We start from the raw sequence: 20,451 nt of genomic DNA, 5'->3' as shown, positions 1-20,451 counted from the left end.
CCATGTAATAAATCACCACTGATGAACGAAATACATTCTTACAAGATAGTAAGAAAGCATTACTGAATTTACATCATTCAGCATCAAGTTCTGGACCTAACAATTTTCTGTATAGAATTGCATCCCTTTGGCATGCGTGGATCCAATAACAATGGTTTGAATCCAAGTTTTCGATCTATTTGCATGATCACTGATCCTTGTTTTGTGAGCTAGACTTCACCAAGGCGTGAAACAGTCCTTGTATTATCTTCATAATCCCGAGCACCAGACAGGGTAACAAGAGCCTCCTTAAGGGCGTCTTTGGGCTGATACCATTATATTACGTGACGCCTTGGTAAAAAAGACAGTCAATAATTAACAAAATTTGAAGAATGACACGAGCATCAGTGGTCAATTGGTATCTGAAATAAAAAGTTTTGATGAATGAATTCCCCTACTTGTTATGCCAGCTATAGTTGCATGGGCTCCGAGTTTTCTAAGCATGTTCACTTGCATGTTACTTTTCATTTTGACATTGTGATTTTTCTGCTTTTAAAGGTTTAATCGTGTTGATCAAAATGGAAATGTTACAAGCTTCATGTAAATAAGAAGAGACAGAAATACACTCAGAAATGAAATAATTTTGGATTATTTATTTCATTATATACTACCCAAAAGGAGTTTCACAGATGAACTATAGAAATATGAAGAATTCGGTGTTCCTTAACTTCTTTTGAGTTGTATTCAATGGGAATTTTTTGGTGAATCGGGAATTTTCTTTGGTCACTTGCATTGAAGGTCAGATGAGTTGAGGCATGGTCTGTTAGTCACACACCGGAGGTAACCTTGGTTACGTGGGAAATTCCTGGTACCCCCCTCCTTTTGTTGGCAGCAGGGCGTAATAAGGAACAGCAATTCATCTTTGTTTCATCCAGTCAAATTTGGGAACTTCTCCCCTTGTTGGGTAGCCTAGTGGTTAAAGCGTTAGCTCGTCATGCCAAAGACCCGGGTTCGATTCCCGACATGGGTACAATGTGTGAAGCCCATTTCTGGTGTCCCCCGCAGTGATATTGCTGGAATATTGCTAAAAGCGGCGTAAAACCATACTCACTCACTCACTCTGAATATGGCCACTGCTGCTGCAATGGGAGTTGTGCACTTTGTTGTGCATGAGATTTCAAGAACTGTTCATGGAAATTTGGTACAAATCTTTCTAATGGTGGGACATTGAAATGGTAAGGCTTTGAACGACCTTCGTTTAAGGTCAAGGTCGCTAGGATGGTCATGAGGATGGTCATTTGCAAGATTCTGTCTTTGTAGACTGGACCATCCCCTGTGTTTGTGTTTGTAAGAGCTAGCATCCATGTTTTCATTCTAGGAATAATGAAGCATGTGATTAAACCATTGCAGATAGCTTTCTCCTGGTGGTAGTTAGAGGCTTAGGACTTTATCTATTTTGAAGTTGTCTTACATTACACATGTGTTTCCAAAACAGGAATTGGTCAAAATAAACTGGAAGTACTTCATGGATGAATAGGATTGTTTATGAGTCACACTGCATATGACCATCTTCTCGAGGCAAGGGAGTTAACTGACTATAAAAGTTCAGTTTTCACCTTTGCCAAACTAGGCTGGAATTCCGGAGTTACATTTTGGCTGTACTAATGAGTCTATGCATAGTCCAATCAAAATCATGTAACCAATTAGGCATCCGGTTTGTAAACAACATGGATTTCAATGTGTAGATTCACGTTGACTGCAGGATTTGCAAAGCATGTGTACCGCCAACTGGGCATCGACAGATGTTTTGCAAATCTTTTCATGTTTATCAAATAGCAGTACTTCTGGATTATTCATATGAGTGAATCATGGGTATGTATAAATGTGCCTTCTATTACATATAGAGGATTCCAGCATTTATGGACCAGAAGACTTAAGGTTCAAGACTAATGAGGTTTCACTGTAGATCTTCTGTAATATTTACTGATAGATTTTCCAATATATGTCAGTGTTACAAGTGAAATATGGAATATTCTAAACATGCCAAATCAATACTTGCAAGACAATCCTCCTGGGTCAGTTGGTCTCAAGTAACAAACATGCCCCAATTGTATGCAGTATGCTTATACTTTTTGTCCCCCTCAGGATTCCTGGTTAGAATGGGTCTCTTGCAAGAGGCGACTCAATGGATCGGGTGGTCAGGCTCAATGACTTGGTTGACAACGTGTCATCATACCCTGATGACCTGGATTGATGCTCACAATATTGATCACTGGATTGTCTGTTCCAGACTTAATTATTTACAGGCCCCTGTCATATAGCTGGAATATTACTGAGTTCGGCATTAGACAACAAAGAAATCATACTTTTAGTCCCTGGTTTGGCCACATGCAGTTTGAAAAACATGCAATCACTCACTGTAAATCATATTCAGTAAAACCTCATCAATCTGAACCCTGTTAATCTGGACTCTCTACCTTCCAGACGATTACGGTGGCATTAAACAAAAAAACAACATACTTTTAGTCCCTGGTTTGGCCACATATTAAATAACATGCAATCACTCACTGTAAATCATATTCAGTAAAACCTCATCAATCTGAACCCTGTTAATCTGGACACCCTACATTCTCTACGATTACTGTTTGGAAGGCGTACAAAGCGACATTACTCTGCAACTGTCGTTTGTTAATCTGGTAAATTTAGCCAGAATGCTTCTGTTTGCATCAGCAGGTTTTCACTGTAGATATAATCCAAACCTGTTTCGCCTCCCTGTGCCATGGTTGTGTGCTACTAGGTGTGTTGTTTTACATTGACAGCTGTATATAGACTGCTATAAAGATTCTCCTAGAAGCGAGGCAGGGCAGGCAGCAGCCTCCAGCTTTGTAGACATTCTGGGAGGCTACTATGGCCGACAACTTGCCCTCCTTCAAAACACATCCAGCATGACCACCCACACACAGGAGGTAACCTTGGTTACGTGGGAAATTCCTGGTACCCCCCCTCCGTTTGTTGGCAGCAGGGCATAATAAGGAACAGCAATTCATGTTTGTTTCATCCAGTCAAATTTGGGAACTTCTCCCCTGTTTTTAGATTATTTGAATATACAATTTTATGAGGTGAAAGTATTGTGAATTTTGTAAATATGTTGCTTTTTTCATATTAATTCATGATTTTATAATTCTTAATATTTAAATATTTTTTGTTATGTATGTTTTCATTTTTATTTTTTAATTAAAGTATCTTCCTTCATTTCATTTTTATTGATTGAAACTTTTCTATTCATGATCAAAATTATTGAATATTTATTATAAATGTTGTGTTGGGTAAAAATGTTACCAAAACATTTTAGATCTCTCCACAATTCTCAAAATGTAAATGGTTAAACCACTGAAATAACTGTCAGTGTGGCTTTGATTAAACATGTATTCTTTCCTTTTAATCACTTTGTATGTAAATTGTTTTTTAAAACCTTTTTTAAAAGGATTGCTGGTAGAAATAATGATCCGAGGGTACATAAAAAAAACCAAGATTGTTTTTTTATATGATCTCACACAATTGTAAAATATAAAAGAAATGAAAAGTCAAAGAGTCACTTCTTTATCGATATCTGGTAAATACGTTTTTTGTATCATTTTTTCATTGTAAACAAAATGAAAGAGTCACTTCTTTATTGATATCTGGTAAATACGTTTTGTGTATCATTTTTTCATTGTAAACAAAAGGAAAGAGTCACTTCTTTATCGATATCTGGTAAATACGTTTTTTGTATCATTTTTTCATTGTAAACAAAAGGAAAGAGTCACTTCTTTATCGATATCTGGTAAATAAGTTTTTTTTTATCATTTTTTCATTGTAAACAAAAAGCAAAGAGTTGCTTCTTTATCCATAAATTAGTGTTTTTTTGGTATCATTTTGTCATTGTAAACAACCTCAGCAGAAAGAAAAGAAGACTGTAATACAAATGTTAATCTTATTCGACATGTGGAAATTTTTGGTGGGCAGTTCTGTAAATCAATTAATTGAGAAGAAATCTTATGAACAACCTGAATTGCATCTGACGAAGCAGCCGATGTGTTGGGACCTGGCTTGGCTGGTACTGCTTGGCAATGTGATGCATATGTAAAAGCGTGGGGATACGCGTCCATTGCTACAGTCAGTGATGTGGCAGGGCTTGGTGATGGTGCTTACGCTTGCTGTTAATTGTCACATCAGTGATGCATGATGTGTTGTGGGGAATGTTGGTGAAGGAATGTTTGACAAGATGTCATGAAAATGTCAGGATATCGTGACATGTTTCTCAGTGGTGTGTTGGATAATGTTCAATCTCGTTAAAATCTTATATCAGTTCTCGCTTCTGCTAAACACAGATCTGAGGATGTCCCATTACAGGTCATGTCAGAACAACCTTTTTTGAACTTTGACAGTCCAATGAAATAACATCAAGCAATCAGAAAATTTGAGCAAAATAAGCCTCAGTACCCTACTATGCGGCCCGGGACGTGCCTTCTGTTGACGGGGGAGTATGTAGCAGGAAGTGGAGTCATCCCACAGATGACACCCTTACCTTGTCAGCTTGCAGACGGGGTTAACCTATTTGGTCATGTGGACACGGCGTCCGACCTCTGATCAGAAGGTCCTTGGTTTGAATCCCATCACAGGACTCGGAAATTTTATGGCCGCTACACTATGAAAAATAATTTTACAAAGGTCTCGATTAGAAAACTGAATAAATGAACATTCTGGAATGTCTAATAGATGGCCGAGATTGTATGGCAGTACTTCCCTAATGCTATACAAAGTTACTTCTGTTCAAATGGTAATCCCATTTAAGCGAGAGATAGACGATGAGTCTGACAGATTAAGTCGTACAGCCTGTTTATGTCATTCAGAATTCCATGTGTTAAACATTTCGAAGTTGCATGATTAGAAAACAAATTCCGACTGTCACTTTCCTGATGTGGTAAGTGTCATGCTGATTTGTCGGATGAAAGGTTGTTCTGATGTCTTCATATCTTTGTGTAGCGGTAACGAAAACTATAATCTGATTTTAATGAGATTGGATAACATTGCAAATACACTCAGGGGGTCTGAACCTTCTGTAGCTCTAATCTATTTAGAGGAAGAAGATGCGTTATTGTGCAGACATTGTTTATGTCTTGGTTTAAGAGACCCGTGAGATCCAGGGTAGAATAGGTCTTCAGCAACCCATGCTTGCCGTAAAAGGTCACTATGCTTGTCATAAGAGGCGACTTACAGGATTGGGTGGTCAGGCTCGCTGACTTGGTTGATGCATGTCATCGTACCCCAATTGCGTGGATCGATGCTAATGATGTCAATCACTGGATTGTCTGATCACGACTTGATTATTTTTAGACTGTTGTCATATAGCTGGAATATTGCTGAGTGCGGCGTAAAACAACTAACAAATAAACAAACTTGGTTTATGAAAACGGGGACACAATTTGGCACTAGCCTGCTAGCCCGAGGCAGTTTGTCTAATGTTTAAGGTATGCTGAGGGGAAATAGAGTTTTCATGCTTTCAAAGGGTGTCCTTGTATGTTGTGACTATTTTGGCTATTAAATGTTTCAGGTTACGTTGCATCCCTGAAAAAATTTATGTTTTGTTATTCTAATAAAGTTGTTTCCACACCATTTAAAATGCCATTATGCTTTAGTTATCTAGTAGTGTTTGGAATTGGTAAGGTAAATTGTTATATTTGAGGCGACACTGTCAACTCGCATGTAGCTGCTGTCACAACACGGCGGTCATTCCTTTTGATTCGGATCAAGTAACCGTATCAAACCAATTAATCTGGCTTGAATGTGTATCTATATTTGCATGAATGTGTATGAATGCGCATAGCGCTGGTCAAAACTCTCGTTTTCCGTATTTAAGCAACATTTCCGTAGTTATAACAAGCGATTTCATTGGATTAAATTTTTTTTCTAATGACGCTTTCTTGCCGAAATCTGCTAGAAGTTTCGTGATTGGTCAATTTTGAGCACGTGACCTCAGGCAGCCAATCAAATTATAGCTGTGATACCAAGCTCGTGTTTGATAAATTTCAGAAGTTGGCGAAAGATTTTTGTTAAATCGTGTTATTCTGAACGTTTTAAGCAGGAAATCACGATATATATTAAAAATATGGAACTTCGTGAATGTATCGTGCTAGGTTACGAGCTGTGACAAAGATTTCTCATGCATATATTTTTGCATTAAATGTGTGTCCGAGAATTTTATTTTCAATAACATCGCGGGAAATAGTGAATAATTTTTTAATTAATCGATAAAAAATGATAAATTGAAATGGAATACGTATTTCAGACATTGTGAAATGTGACAGATTTAATAAATGAATGATATTACAGGTAGATCTAGGTCCATAAAAATATATACTATTTTGACGTGACGTGAGATAAACACATATTGATGATTTGAGATTTGCCGAGCGCGCTCCCCCGCCTCAGCCTCGGTTAAACAGCTCATCGTCTATAACGCCCACCAATTATTTGGACCCCATTGGTAGCGATGTAGCGAGGGACCACTGTAGATGATTGATCATCCCAACCGATTGTTCAAGGAAATTAATCTGTTAGGGTCTTTTTGCTGATTTTGAATGTTAGTAATACTAATTCACACCTCACTAAAGGAGACACAAACACACTCTTCAGCATGTCTTTTTGTGCAAAAAAATGGAGGTCAAACAAACTCTTTAACTATAGACAGGAAGCATTTGCTTCGTACTGAATACAAGTACTGTACAATATAAACAAGGCAGGCAATAGCTAGGACTGCATATGACGCATAACATCCTGTGTATGACCTAGCAGACAGGGAGCAGTGCAGATGAAGTGTAAATGTTTAGTTCACCATTCCATACACCGAGACACCTATCTTCAGACAGGTGTACCAGCTGGGAGTACTGGCAGCGATCAATACTGTGTTCATGTTGTGATGGAGCTCGTGTGTCTCCCCTTCACAACACAACTAAACACATCTCGCCGAAGATGACAGTTTATGTACATGAACACAATTAAAGGCTCTTTCAGGAAGTCGTAATGAAATAGACATTGGTTATCAGTGACATTACAACATGTTTTTATTGCAAATGTAGGGATTGTGTATGCTTTGTAGACGGGGTATATAAATTACCATCGATTTTTAATGGCTTGTACAGGGTTTGTATAGACGGCGATATATGGTAGGTCTGTGGTTGCTGAAGCAACCATCATGTGATGAGATACATATCTACTGTATCATTTTATCATTTATTTCTGTTTTATGACCTGGGGAAATATATTTGTCATTGAGTAGTCATATCAAGGTCAAGGTGATCCTCAAGGTCAGAGCTTGAGGAAAAGGTCATTTGAATTTAAGGAGAATGAAACTTGGTACATTGTGTACATGTCATCCGTGGGGCGGGGTTGTAATCATGAAAGGCTATGAATGACTTATGTATAAGGTCAAGGTCACAGTGAAGGTCATGCATAAAGTCATGCATAAAGTCTGTTAGCCATTTTCACTGAAATGCCCTTTTCTGCAGATTTTTAAAAGTGTTATGCTTTTAGTGGTAATATTGTTTGAGGATTTATCTCGATTTCACAGAAGACATTAAACCTAGACCTGAAGCGACACATTTACAGGAAATAAAGTAAAATGTGTGTACATAATCCATGAAATTAGAGCAACCAATTTCAGTTATATTTTTGGCATCCAAGCAGAAACAGAATGCTCTCCTGTATCGATCTTTTGACTTTTTATGAACAAGCATTGACTCCTAAGACCTTAGTCTTTGTAATAGTTCTTGTTAGACCATGCTTGGGCAGGCTGAACTGCAAAGCTTGCAAATTATTGTGTGTAGCAGTTTAGGAAAGCCTACAGCATTGTACAGTGCCATCTGTTGGCCAATATCACGCGGGACATTGCATTATGGATTGTAGACTACTCATGTCAGCTGTTACCAGTTGATTAGCCCCGACACTTTGATAGTGTATACATTATTACAACATTCACTGTATCGCCCCAGTTGGTATAATATCAACTGCTGTGTCAAATGAATGGCAGCCCTGTAATATATTATTATGTACAAATAATGGGTTGGCTGAGTAGATAATCTTGTCATTTCTTCTGCAACAGAAACTCTGTTGTATTTATTTTATTTTGCAAAGTAATGACTTGGATATGTATTAGTATTACTGAGGTTATGGTGTGAGTGTTAGGCATTTGATTACATTTTTAGAGCAATATGTGTATGTTTAATGGCTAAATGTGTATATCTGACAGAAAGCTGATATAATACAATTACCGTATTTGATGTAATAAGCGCCCACGGGGATATTTACTAATATATTAGCTAGTGTACAATCTCAATTAGCACCCCTTTCGATTGATCAATGCACACAAGACTTATATATTCGTGTATAATACGCACTCGTGTGTCATATGCACCCTTAATTATGGGCAGTTCAATTCTGGAAAATATATCTGTCATACGCACATACTTTTCTTTTGTATCATTTCAGGCTGTCAGCATAAATCACAAAGTTTACGATCTTTCAACTCTGTTTTTTCTCACCAAAATTATATTCTATTAAGAGCCCCCTATTTCTAATTTTGAGAGTACCACCGGGCACTTATGACGTCGAATACGGTATATGTATATGGGCGAGTGGTGTTGTATGTATTAAAATTGAATATTATTTATTAGAATTTACAGGAAGACACATACCTAGGTGTTCGATACATCTAGACTGGAAGCAGTCTCCTTTTTATTTTCAAAAATAAAACAATACTAGTCTTATCATTATTTATTTGATTATTTAAGATATTGTACAGCATTATTTGCATTTTATAATATTAAATAATACACACTGTAGGGTGCAATCTTGTTCAAGTTATCTTGTTCAGTTATTATTGATGCTGATGCTGTCAATGATATTAATGTGTGGCCAAAATGATTGTGTCATCACAGCCAGAAGTCATGGATCGATTCTCAATTCTATCAACCACTGGTCTGGTTACCCATATTTACAAGAATGTGTGTGTGCTATGATGATGATGATGATTATTATTATTATTGTGATGATGATGATGATGATGATGATGATGATGATGATGATGATGATGATTATTGTGTGATGTGATGTGCTGGTTGCAGGTGTATGTTGATACCTACGTGCAGAGCTCCCAGGGGGTGAAGGGGGCCATCCAGGCCAACATGACACAGGTGCTCTCTAGGTTCGCGGAGAAACTCGCCGATGCCGAGGAAACAGTGGTAGGTTCAACCCGTGACCGTACATTGTGTGGCAAAAATAGGTGTCATTATGTATTTCTTTAAGTGTTTTTGTAATCTGCTCTGTGTATATATAGATTAATATTAAAGGGGTAGTAATATGCCTACATCATATATCAATATAGATCGCTATACTTTAATCTTAATTTGACAGGTATCACAATATTTATTTGGAGCTGTTGCCTGGCTGACAAGGAAGTATTGCTATCAACCTGTTTATGATTACATTGGTTGTTAATTAGGCTTGTTCTGTTCATGATAATTGTATAATGCTTGCTGTAAAAGGCGACTATGCTTGTCGCGACGAATGAGATAGGGTGGTCAGGCTCGCTGACTTAGTTGATGTATGTCATTGTATCCCAATTATGTGGATTGATGCTCATGAAGTCAATCACTGGATTGTCTGGTCCAGACTCGATTATTTACAGACTGCCATCATACAGCTGGAATATTGCTGAGAGCGGCGTTAAACAACAAACAAACACTCACTGGTTACTGGAAATGCACAAGGCCGTGGAGCGTGGCACCTTCCTCATATGTCTCTCACTTTGTGTTGCAGGAGGAAGATGGAGATGATGTGTTGGCTGACTTCAGACCCTCTGCAGGAAAGCTGAGCACAACAGAGAGTCTGATGGACGATGTGGTCTCCATCCTCAAATACCTCTGTGACAAACTTATAGGGCTGCAGAGGTAACCTACCTAATTGTACACAGATTACTCATGCACAAACAGTTGGTTTTAAGTCAGCACTATACCCATGCTCATGGGTTTCACCAAAGTGGTAAACGTCTGCATCTCTTTGGGCTTTCCTCCCACATTAAGCTGACATGCCCAGATAAAACTGGAATACTATTAAAAGCTCACTTAGTTGGTTTTGAACATGCTTTGTGATAGATGGGAACAACTGTCCTACATGCTCTAGTTTAGATATTTGTACCTGAACAATTTCAACAGGCAAAATTTCTGTGAAGATCGAGGGTAAAATAGGTCTTCAGCAACCCATGCTTGCTGTAAAAGGTGACTATGCTTGTAAGAGGCGACTAACAGGATCAGGTGGTCAGGCTATGACTTAGTTGATGCATATCATTTTATCCCAATAACGTGGATCGATGCTCATGATATCAATCACTGGATTGTCTGGTCCAGACTCGATTATTTACGGACCGCCATCATATAGCTGGAATATTGCTGAGTGCGACATTAAACAACAAACAAGCAAACAAACAACAGGCAAAAGGATTTCTGGAGGATTTGAGAAAGATTTTCCTTTCAATATTTGACAATATTTAGCAACCAAAATGTCAAATGTGAATACAATTTTAAATATTCAGAAATATGATCTTGATATGCTATCCATATGGAGATTTGTAAAGATTTGTGGTATGGTGACTGGCTTGTCTTGATCATGATGATGGTGATCGTGAATCTATGTGTCCCAATACAGTGGCAGCCAGACGAAGCAGTCCCTCCCCCTCATCCTAGAGGGCATCCACGCCATTCTCAGCCAGGCCCCCCAGACACTCCGCAACAACGACAGCTTCCAGGAACTGGTGTGGTGAGTCCCTTTCCAGATCTGTTACATACAATAGTTTAATGCCCATGAAGATTCCGGGGTAGAATAGGTCTTCAGCAACCCATGCTTGCCGTAAAAGGTGACTATGCTTGTCGTAAAAGGTGACTAACGGGATCGGGAGGTCAGGCTCGCTGACTTGGTTGATGCATGTCATCGATCCCAATTGCATGGATCGATGCTCATGATATTAATCACTGGATTGTCTGGTCCAGACTCGATTATTTACAGATCGCCGTCATATAGCTGGAATATTGGTGAGTGCGGCGTTAAACAACAAACCAACCAATTACAATAGTTTACTGGTCAGCCAGGATAAGTTGAGTCGTGACCTGACAGTAAATGACTATGTATGAGGTCCTCCCACTGGCATGTACCATTGTAAAGAAAGGGGTAGCGGGTGGTCCACTGCAAGAAGTACGTTTGATATGTGCGTGTCCTGTCTCGGCTAACAACGAGTTAGTGGCGAGTTCAATAGCACATAATGGTATGCGCTGAGGTACCCGATGACTGTGAAAACGGTGACAGCATATTTGCAAAGGTAACAGCAATTGTGAAGTATCGTTGCAATGAAGGGAATTAATTTCCTGTATAAAAGGAATACCTGTTTTACCCCAGAGAGCAATAATGAATAACCGTAAGCTTTCTCTAGAACCCTCATGGTTCAAATCAGTTTTCATCATGTCATAGATACTGTCTACAGTTGGCAGTTGTTTCCCCACTACATAATAATTATGTAACAATTGGTGAACAGCACTCCGGTCGAAATTGTTGGGATTGTTGATCGTGAAAAAGTTGGGAATAATCACTGGACTCATAAAACTACTCTTGTCTTTGTCGCGAGGCGATCCCTTCGGCCTTGTTGCACTTTAGCGTTATTACAGACGGACCTGTGTCAATGCTAGCTTTTGACAGTGCTTGAGATTTATATGTACATTTCTTTCTCCATGTAATTTATGACATTATAGGCCAAGTCTCGAGCCTGAGTATGTATGATTTGGCCTTGCTTGCCTAGCTTTGACACGTCGATTTGTTTGTAATTAACTGTCAAATGACTTTTAGAGTGTTCTGGTATCGTCTTTTCACTTCAACCTCTTAATAGTCTTATGAGCAACACATGTGTCCATGGAAGCATAGTCAATCTCATCATCATGACCTGCATGTGGAAAACATGGGTACACCCTCTCTACCTGTACCAACCAAATATGTTGCCCAAATTCTGTGCACAGCCTACTTGTCTCAAACGCGTTTTGTGAGTTGGTTGGTGTGGTGAGTCCTGCTCCAGGTCTGTTGCAGGCAAAGGCGGTGGGTTAGCCTAGTGGTTAAAGTGTTCACTCGTCACACCAAAGACCTGGGTTTGATTCCCCCACATGGGTACAATGTGTGAAGCCCATTTCTGGTGTCCCCCGGACGTGATATTGCTGGAATATTGCTAAAAGTGGCGTAAAACCATACTTACTCACTGATGCAGACAACGGTTTAGATAAAGTGGGTGTGATGAGTCCTGTTATAGGTCTGTTGCAGACGATCGTGTACAGTTTAGATAAAGTGGGTGTGATGAGTCCTGTTATAGGTCTGCTGCAGACGATCGTGTACAGTTTAGATAAAGTGGGTGTGATGAGTCCTGTTATAGGTCTGTTGCAGACGATCGTGTACAGTTTAGATAAAGTGGGTGTGATGAGTCCTGTTATAGGTCTGCTGCAGACGATCGTGTACAGTTTAGATAAAGTGGGTGTGATGAGTCCTGTTATAGGTCAGTTGCAGACGATCGTGTACAGTTTAGATAAAGCTGATGGTGTGTCATGTATGCTGTTTGTCTGGTCCAGCACTGTTGCACTTTATGCACATTAAAGCTGTGTGACTTTCCCAGAATTGGTTCCATGATTTGGTTCCTTGCTTTGGTTCCTTGAAGTGGTTCCCATCATTTGGTTCCTTGATTTGGTTCTATTATTTGGTTTCCTGAAGTTGTTTCGGGATTTAGTTCCATGATTTGGTTCCTTGATTTGGTTACATTAATTGGTTCCTTGATTTGGTCCCTTGATTTGGTTCCATTAAATGGTTCCATGATTTGGTTCCATTAATTTGTTCCTTGATTTGGTTCTGTTATATCGTTCCCTGAAGTGGTTCCAGGATTTGATTACAGGATTGGTCCCAGAATTTGGTTCCAAGATTTGGTTCCAACAATTCCATATGGTGAAGTTTTATTAACACTGACCCTTTTTTGAATCAATGTAACTCATAGTCCATGAGGGAATTTTATCATCACAATGGTCTAATATCTGCATGCTGCTTGACTCCAACTATGGACTTGGATGGATGAGGTTCCACCATATCTCAACTCCCATCGTTTGATTCCAGGAAGCACCTGTGCCCGACCCTCATCTCTCTGCTAGGCACCCCTAAGGCAGAGAAGAGCTCCCTCCTCCAAAAGGCAGACGAGATGGGCCGGGGCTCTGGCTGCTCTTCCTCAGCCCCCAACATCCTCAGCTCAGCAGCTAAAGTCATATACAGGTAAGAGAGTGGCAACATCCTCAGCTCAGCAACTAAAGTCATATACAGGTAAGAGAGTGACAACATCCTCAGCTCAGCAGCTAAAGTCATATACAGGTAAGAGAGGGGCAACATCCTCAGCTCAGCAGCTAAAGTCATATACAGGTAAGAGAGTGGCAACATCCTCAGCTCAGCAGCTAAAGTCATATACAGGTAAGAGAGTGTCTGCTATTGATAACAGTGCACCTGGCCAACATTCTTAGAGGAGTTGTTCTCTTTAGGCTGTGACGACACACTTTGTCATCGCCTCATACATCACTGATAGGATTTGCAATGAGAAACGTCCAACCGAACCATTGATATTTGTGTCACTGGAGGAAACAGTGGCTTTAGATTTGTCTCGTACACACTGGCAGAAGATTGTATATTACTATCTATTTCCGACCCTTGAAGATGCGGGGTAGAATAGGTCTTCAGCAACCCATGCTTGCTGTAAGAGGCGACTATGCTTGTTGTAAAAGGCGACTAATGGTATCAGGTGGTCAGGCTTGCTGACTTGGTTGATGCATGTCATCGTATCCCAATTGCGTAGATCGATGCTCATGATGTCAATCACTGGGTTGTCTGGTCCAGACTCGATTATTTACAGACCGCCGTCATATAGCTGGAATATTGCTGAGTGCGGCGTTAAACAACAAACAAACAAACAAACAAACAAACAAACAAACAATTTATATCCATGTTTTATCTCCCCCAGGCTTATAAAAATAAAAGAATTGGTTCTCAGGCAATGGCTTTTGTTATTGTTGAACAAACTAGTATGTAACAAAATAAACATTTGTGTACAATCACCCTTGGCAAGGACCTCCCTACAATGATGTATTCCTTGATGAGTAAAATACTGGAATACAGTAATTGACTACCATTGGACTACCAGTGTGTGCATAATACACGCATACAATGAGCTTTGATTTTATTTCACAATGCAAAAACGTTATTGTGAGCGCACAACACAGGAAGATGCATGTCAACAAATCCGTACTGAAGTACGCAAGTAAGTCCTGTTATTACACTATCTGGCTATAAAAGTGTTCATTGTGTTTCTGGACGTTTGTAATCCATTATTTTACTTTTCTCCAAAATTTCATTCAATTTTGTTTACATGAATTTTAAAAAAAAATGGAAATAAAAACGAAACATGCAGCAGACTTTGTGATGATGTGGTGGTGCCTGAGAACCAAGACTACTTTTTTTAACCTTATGAGAACTTGCATCAATTTTGTGTCGATACATATGATCATGACTCATATTGTGAGAGTATTGCATTGCAGTGAATGTTCAGGGAATCATTACACCCCTTCCAGACCACCATGTTCATCTTAAAGTCTGATTCACTCACTCACTCACTCTTATCCCTCCAGTATTGCTGCGGAGCTTGTTCGACTGGTGGGCAACATTGGGTCACTGCGACCCGTGCTGGAGTCCCTCTTCCACCGGATGCTGCTGTACCCCCCTCCGCAGCACAGACATGATGCTCTCAAGGTCATGAAAGAGGTCAGTAGTTGTTCTGTCTCCAATGGAAGCCATGAAGACCATTTTGTGTTTTCTAGAAGACATTTACGTTACAGACCTGTTATTGTGTTGTATTCAAATAATGGTCACTTCATTTGTTGATATATATGAACGTATGAATATTTTATGTCAGTGTGCCCAGTATGCAGTGTTTTGCCATCTTGTACTCATGCTATACTTGAATGGAGACTAAGGCCAGACATCTATAAAACTTGGTTCATAAATCTGCCAACTCCAGTACATTGAATTGTGAAAAAATGGAAAGCAGTGGATTTTTTCATTCCTGTGACAAGAAATAAGTATGATTTTAAGAAAACAAGTCTTTTTCTGTTGCTATGAATATGAATAAATTTGTAAAATACTGTAATTAAGGTCTGTGGAAAATTTATCATAAAAATTTCAAAACACAACAAATTTGTATGAACCACAAGAGAAATTTTTTCTTTTTTTGAAAGTGGAATTTCTGTATTTTTATTTTTTCAACCTATCGACCTGAATTTTGGGGCCAAAAGAGAAGGTTCTGGCCCTAATTATGCTTCATGCAGTGGCTGAATTAAGTCAAAACTACCATGTTGTTTTTTCATCCAGTTGCTAGGAGACACGGAGAGAGTGATAGATCTAGCAGCTCCGCCGACTGAAGATGACAACCAAGCCAAAGCATCAGGCAAAACCTCCCATTCTGATGTAGCCTTGCTTAAACTGTGAGTTGTTTGCGTTTATGGACATTTAAACATAACCTTTTAACTACTTTCATATTGAAAGATATAAGGAGTGGTGGGGTAGCCTAGTGGTTAAGGCAGCTGCTAGTCACACGAAGACCCAGGTTTGATTCCCAAAATGGGTACAATAATGGGTATAAGTGGCATAAAACCATACTCACTCTCTCCTATTGAAAGACTGACTTCTACTCAGCCTTAAATCTGTTTAAGGTTCACAGTCTGGCTGACTGCATGTTATCTTTGCCAGCTTTGATGGATAAAAACTTCATCTACACATTTTGTAAATTGCCACAAAGTGTTTGATCAAATCGAACACTTTCCTTCTGCCTCTATGGTGTAATAGATAGAGCATCTGACCAGAGGGCAGAAGGTGTTAAGTACGGTACTAGCTGTTACCCTTCATGGTGCTCGGCATTAAGGGGATAAAACAAGGACTGGTCGGGTCAGAGTCGGTATAGTGTGTCTCAGGGGTATCCATGTTAAGTCCAGCATAAGTCCAGACAGATATATATAGTACACTAACACTGGTGCATGGATGTCGCTGTATGTGTGAGATAATCTTGAATGCTACGTTAAAACCAATTACACCTCACCTAAACACTTTGATGGAGCAGTGGTTGTCCGAGCTGTCATTGGTGCCACAAGTTGCCTCTCTTCAACCTGGGTTTGTTTCTAGCTTTGTCAGCACCATATCCAGGCTTGGGTTGTTGTAATGGAGGTCCACCCTGACATGGCTACTGTGTGTTGCAGGATAGTCGACAGTGTGCAGGAGTGTATCCACTGCAATGACTCGGGCGTGTGTTTCACCAGTGTCATGTGTGTAGACTGACTGTTGCTGTAATATAGGTCCACCCTGACATGGCTACTGTGTGTTGCAGGATAGTCGACAGTGTGCAGGAGTGTATCCACTGCAATGACTCGGGCGTGTGTTTCACCAGTGTCATGTGTGTAGACTGACTGTTGCTGTAATATAGGTCCACCCTGACATGGCTACTGTGTGTTGCAGGATAGTCGACAGTGTGCAGGAGTGTATCCACTGCAATGACTCGGGCGTGTGTTTCACCAGTGTCATGTGTGGAGACTGACTGTTGTTGTAATGTAGGTCCACCCTGACATGGCTGCTGTGTGTTGCAGGATAGTCGACAGTGTGCAGGAGTGTATCCACTGCATTGACTCGGGCGTGTGTTTCACCAGTGTCATGTGTGGAGACTGACTGTTGTTGTAATGTAGGTCCACCCTGACATGGCTGCTGTGTGTTGCAGGATAGTCGACAGTGTGCAGGAGTGTATCCACTGCAATGACTCGGGCGTGTGTTTCACCAGTGTCATGTGTGTAGACTGACTGTTGCTGTAATGTAGGTCCACCCTGACATGGCAGCTGTGTGTTGCAGGATAGTCGACAGTGTGCAGGAGTGTATCCACTGCAATGACTCGGGCGTGTGTTTCACCAGTGTCATGTGTGTTAGTTGCTGTAATGTAGGTCGACCTGACATGGCTGCTGTGTGTTGCAGGATAGTCGACAGTGTGCAGGAGTGTATCCACTGCATTGACTCGGGCGTGTGTTTCTCCAGTGTCATGTGTGTAGACTGACTGTTGTTGTAATGGAGGTCCACCCTGACATGGCTACTGTGTGTTGCAGGATAGTCGACAGTGTGCAGGAGTGTATCCACTGCAATGACTCGGGCGTGTGTTTCACCAGCGTCATGTGTGTAGACTGACTGTTGCTGTAATGTAGGTCCACCCTGACATGGCAGCTGTGTGTTGCAGGATAGTCGACAGTGTGCAGGAGTGTATCCACTGCAATGACTCGGGCGTGTGTTTCACCAGTGTCATGTGTGTTAGTTGCTGTAATATAGGTCCACCCTGACATGGCTACTGTGTGTTGCAGGATAGTTGACAGTGTGCAGGAGTGTATCCACTGCAATGACTCGGGTGTGTGTTTCACCAGTGTCATGTGTGTAGACTGACTGTTGCTGTAATGTAGGTCCACCCTGACATGGCTACTGTGTGTTGCAGGATAGTTGACAGTGTGCAGGAGTGTATCCACTGCAATGACTCGGGCGTGTGTTTCACCAGTGTCATGTGTGTAGACTGACTGTTGCTGTAATGTAGGTCCACCCTGACATGGCTACTGTGTGTTGCAGGATAGTTGACAGTGTGCAGGAGTGTATCCACTGCAATGACTCGGGCGTGTGTTTCACCAGTGTCATGTGTGTAGACTGACTGTTGCTGTAATATAGGTCCACCCTGACATGGCTACTGTGTGTTGCAGGATGGTTGACAATGACTCGGGCTCGTGTTTCACCAGTGTCATAAGTGTTACCGTAATAGATGAAATAAGCGCCCAGGGCGCTCTCAAAATTATAAATAAGGGGCTCTTATTAGAATATTATTTTGGTGAAAAAAAATAGAGTTGAAAGATACATTTCGTGATTTATGCTGACAGCCTGAAATGTTTATGTGTGACAGATATATTTTTCTGAAATTGAATTGCCATTAATTATGGGTGCATATAACACACGAGTGCATATTGTATGCGAATTAATAAGTCTTGTGAACATTGATCAATCGGAAGGGGTGCTAATTGGGATTGTTCACTAGCCAATATATTAGCAAATACTGCCGTGGGCGCTTATTAGAGCGGGGCGCTTATTACGTCCAATACGGTAGTTGCTGTAATGTAGGTCCACCCTGACATGGCTACTGTGTGAAACAGGATAGTCGACAGTGTGCAGGAGTGTATCCACTGCAATGACTCGGGCGTGTGTTTCACCAGTGTCATGTGTGTAGACTGACTGTTGCTGTAATGTAGGTCCACCTGACATGGCTACTGTGTGTTGCAGGATAGTCGACAGTGTGCAGGAGTGTATCCACTGCAATGACTCAGGCGTGTGTTTCACCAGTGTCATGTGTGTAGACTGACTGTTGCTGTAATGTAGGTCCACCTGACATGGCTACTGTGTGTTGCAGGATAGTTGACAGTGTGCAGGAGTGTATCCACTGCAATGACTCGGGCGTGTGTTTCACCAGTGTCATGTGTGTAGACTGACTGTTGCTGTAATGTAGGTCCACCCTGACATGGCTACTGTGTGTTGCAGGATAGTCGACAGTGTGCAGGAGTGTATCCACTGCAATGACTCGGGCGTGTGTTTCACCAGTGTCATGTGTGTAGACCAGCTGCTGGGATCCCTGGAGAGACTGAGCCGAGGAGAGGAACTGTCTCAGTCTGTGGCTGAAGACATCAACAAACTCTACCCCAACATTGGCAAAGGTTTGTAGCTGTCACAGTAAGAATTGCTCCGTGTTAGAATAGGTCCCCAGCTAGCTATCCTGGTCGATTGAGGCGACCAAATGATGACGTTGGTGTAAGGTTTATAAAGAAAGCATCACCACTGTCTAGATATTTGCAAGTTTTAGTTCAGGTTAAGAGTGAATACATATTGCTTTACTTTGGGGGCAATTTGCCACCTGTCCATCATGTTAATGGTAATAGATTATGATGATGAATACCCAAGAGTTTTCACATACATGTGACTTTATGATATTTCTGCTTCCACAGCAGTCTGTTAGGATACATGTTCAAAATAATTTTCCAAATATTTATCTTGTCAAAGATATACATTTTGCTTGTTCAACAGTCCGTAAACTCTGAATTGTTTGTAAATTTAAAATTTTAATTGTTACAACAATAGTATTTTACAGACAAAGGCACAAATGCTAGTCACTGATGTAATATGTCTGCTTGCTCAGCAGATTGTTTAAATTCAATGTCTAAATGAAACTTCCACAGAGGTGTTCGATAAGAAGGACCCAAGCAGCTGTGATGGAGGAGCAGCAGAAACACCAGATGTTCCAGACAAAGAGCCTGACACCACAGACAGTTCCAGTACCAAGGAGAAACCTGCTAAGGATGGGCAGGAGTCTGATGGCACCAACAGAACCACCTCGGAGAACTCAGAAGGGGTGAAGGAGTACGAGAGTGAGAGTGACCGAGAGATGGACATCCAGGCCACCATACAGTCCCAGTTGGAGATGCAGCTGAGGGAGGAGATGACGAGACGACAGAAGCTGCTGCGAGAGAGGTTCGAGAGCGTGGAGCGGCAGAATGCTCAGGAGTTTATTCAGAAGCTGCAGGGTATGCTGCCACAACTGTTGACTCTCGGCAGTGTGTACGATGTGGACGAGGCGCTGCAGAAGTTTGCCTCCGACTTCTGTGCAGGTAGGGTCCTCATCTTTTATTAACCTTAAGTTACACATGTAACAAGGTTGTGTTTAACACATGTAACATGGTTGTGTTTAACACATGTAACAAGGTTGTGTTTCACACATGTAACAAGGTTGTGTTTAACACATGTAACAAAGTTGTGTTTAACCCATGTAACAAGGTTGTGTTTAACACATGTAACAAGGTTGTGTTTAGCACATGTAACAAGGTTGTGTTTAACACATGTAAAAAGGTTGTGTTTAACACATGTAACAAGGTTGTGTTTCACACATGTAACAAGGTTGTGTTTAACACATGTAACAAGGTTGTGTTTAACACATGTAACATGGTTGTGTTTAACCCATGTAACATGGTTGTGTTTAACCCATGTAACATGGTTGTGTTTAACCCATGTAACAAGGTTGTGTTTAACACATGTAACAAGGTTGTGTTTAACCCATGTAACAGGGTTGTGTTTAACACATGTAACATGGTTGTGTTTAACACATGTCACAAGGTTGTGTTTAAAACATGTAACAGGGTTGTGTTTAACACATGTAACAAGGTTGTGTTTAACACATGTAACAAGGTTGTGTTTAACACATGTAACAAGATCCTGAAG

The 20,451-nt window shown here is 40.6% G+C and overlaps 1 protein-coding gene across 1 annotated transcript in view; it reads left to right on the top strand.

Moving 5' to 3' along the window:
- LOC139474563 (brefeldin A-inhibited guanine nucleotide-exchange protein 3-like) overlaps positions 1–20,451 on the top strand; it is a 71,836-nt gene that overhangs the window by 20,074 nt on the left and 31,311 nt on the right. Inside the window, exons 5-12 of the mRNA XM_071257625.1 lie at positions 9,141–9,257; positions 9,835–9,965; positions 10,720–10,830; positions 13,204–13,356; positions 14,757–14,889; positions 15,496–15,608; positions 18,724–18,896; positions 19,416–19,844. Of these exons, the coding sequence (XP_071113726.1) occupies positions 9,141–9,257; positions 9,835–9,965; positions 10,720–10,830; positions 13,204–13,356; positions 14,757–14,889; positions 15,496–15,608; positions 18,724–18,896; positions 19,416–19,844 (1,360 nt within the window). The remainder of the gene's footprint in view (positions 1–9,140; positions 9,258–9,834; positions 9,966–10,719; positions 10,831–13,203; positions 13,357–14,756; positions 14,890–15,495; positions 15,609–18,723; positions 18,897–19,415; positions 19,845–20,451) is intronic.

The sequence above is a fragment of the Haliotis cracherodii genome, unplaced genomic scaffold (genome assembly GCF_022045235.1).
Source record: "Haliotis cracherodii isolate W230 unplaced genomic scaffold, xgHalCrac1.p SCAF_3, whole genome shotgun sequence".
Lineage (NCBI taxonomy): Eukaryota > Metazoa > Mollusca > Gastropoda > Lepetellida > Haliotidae > Haliotis > Haliotis cracherodii.
The sequence above is the reverse complement of the archived record's forward strand: the minus strand, read 5'-3'. Positions and strand labels throughout refer to the sequence as shown.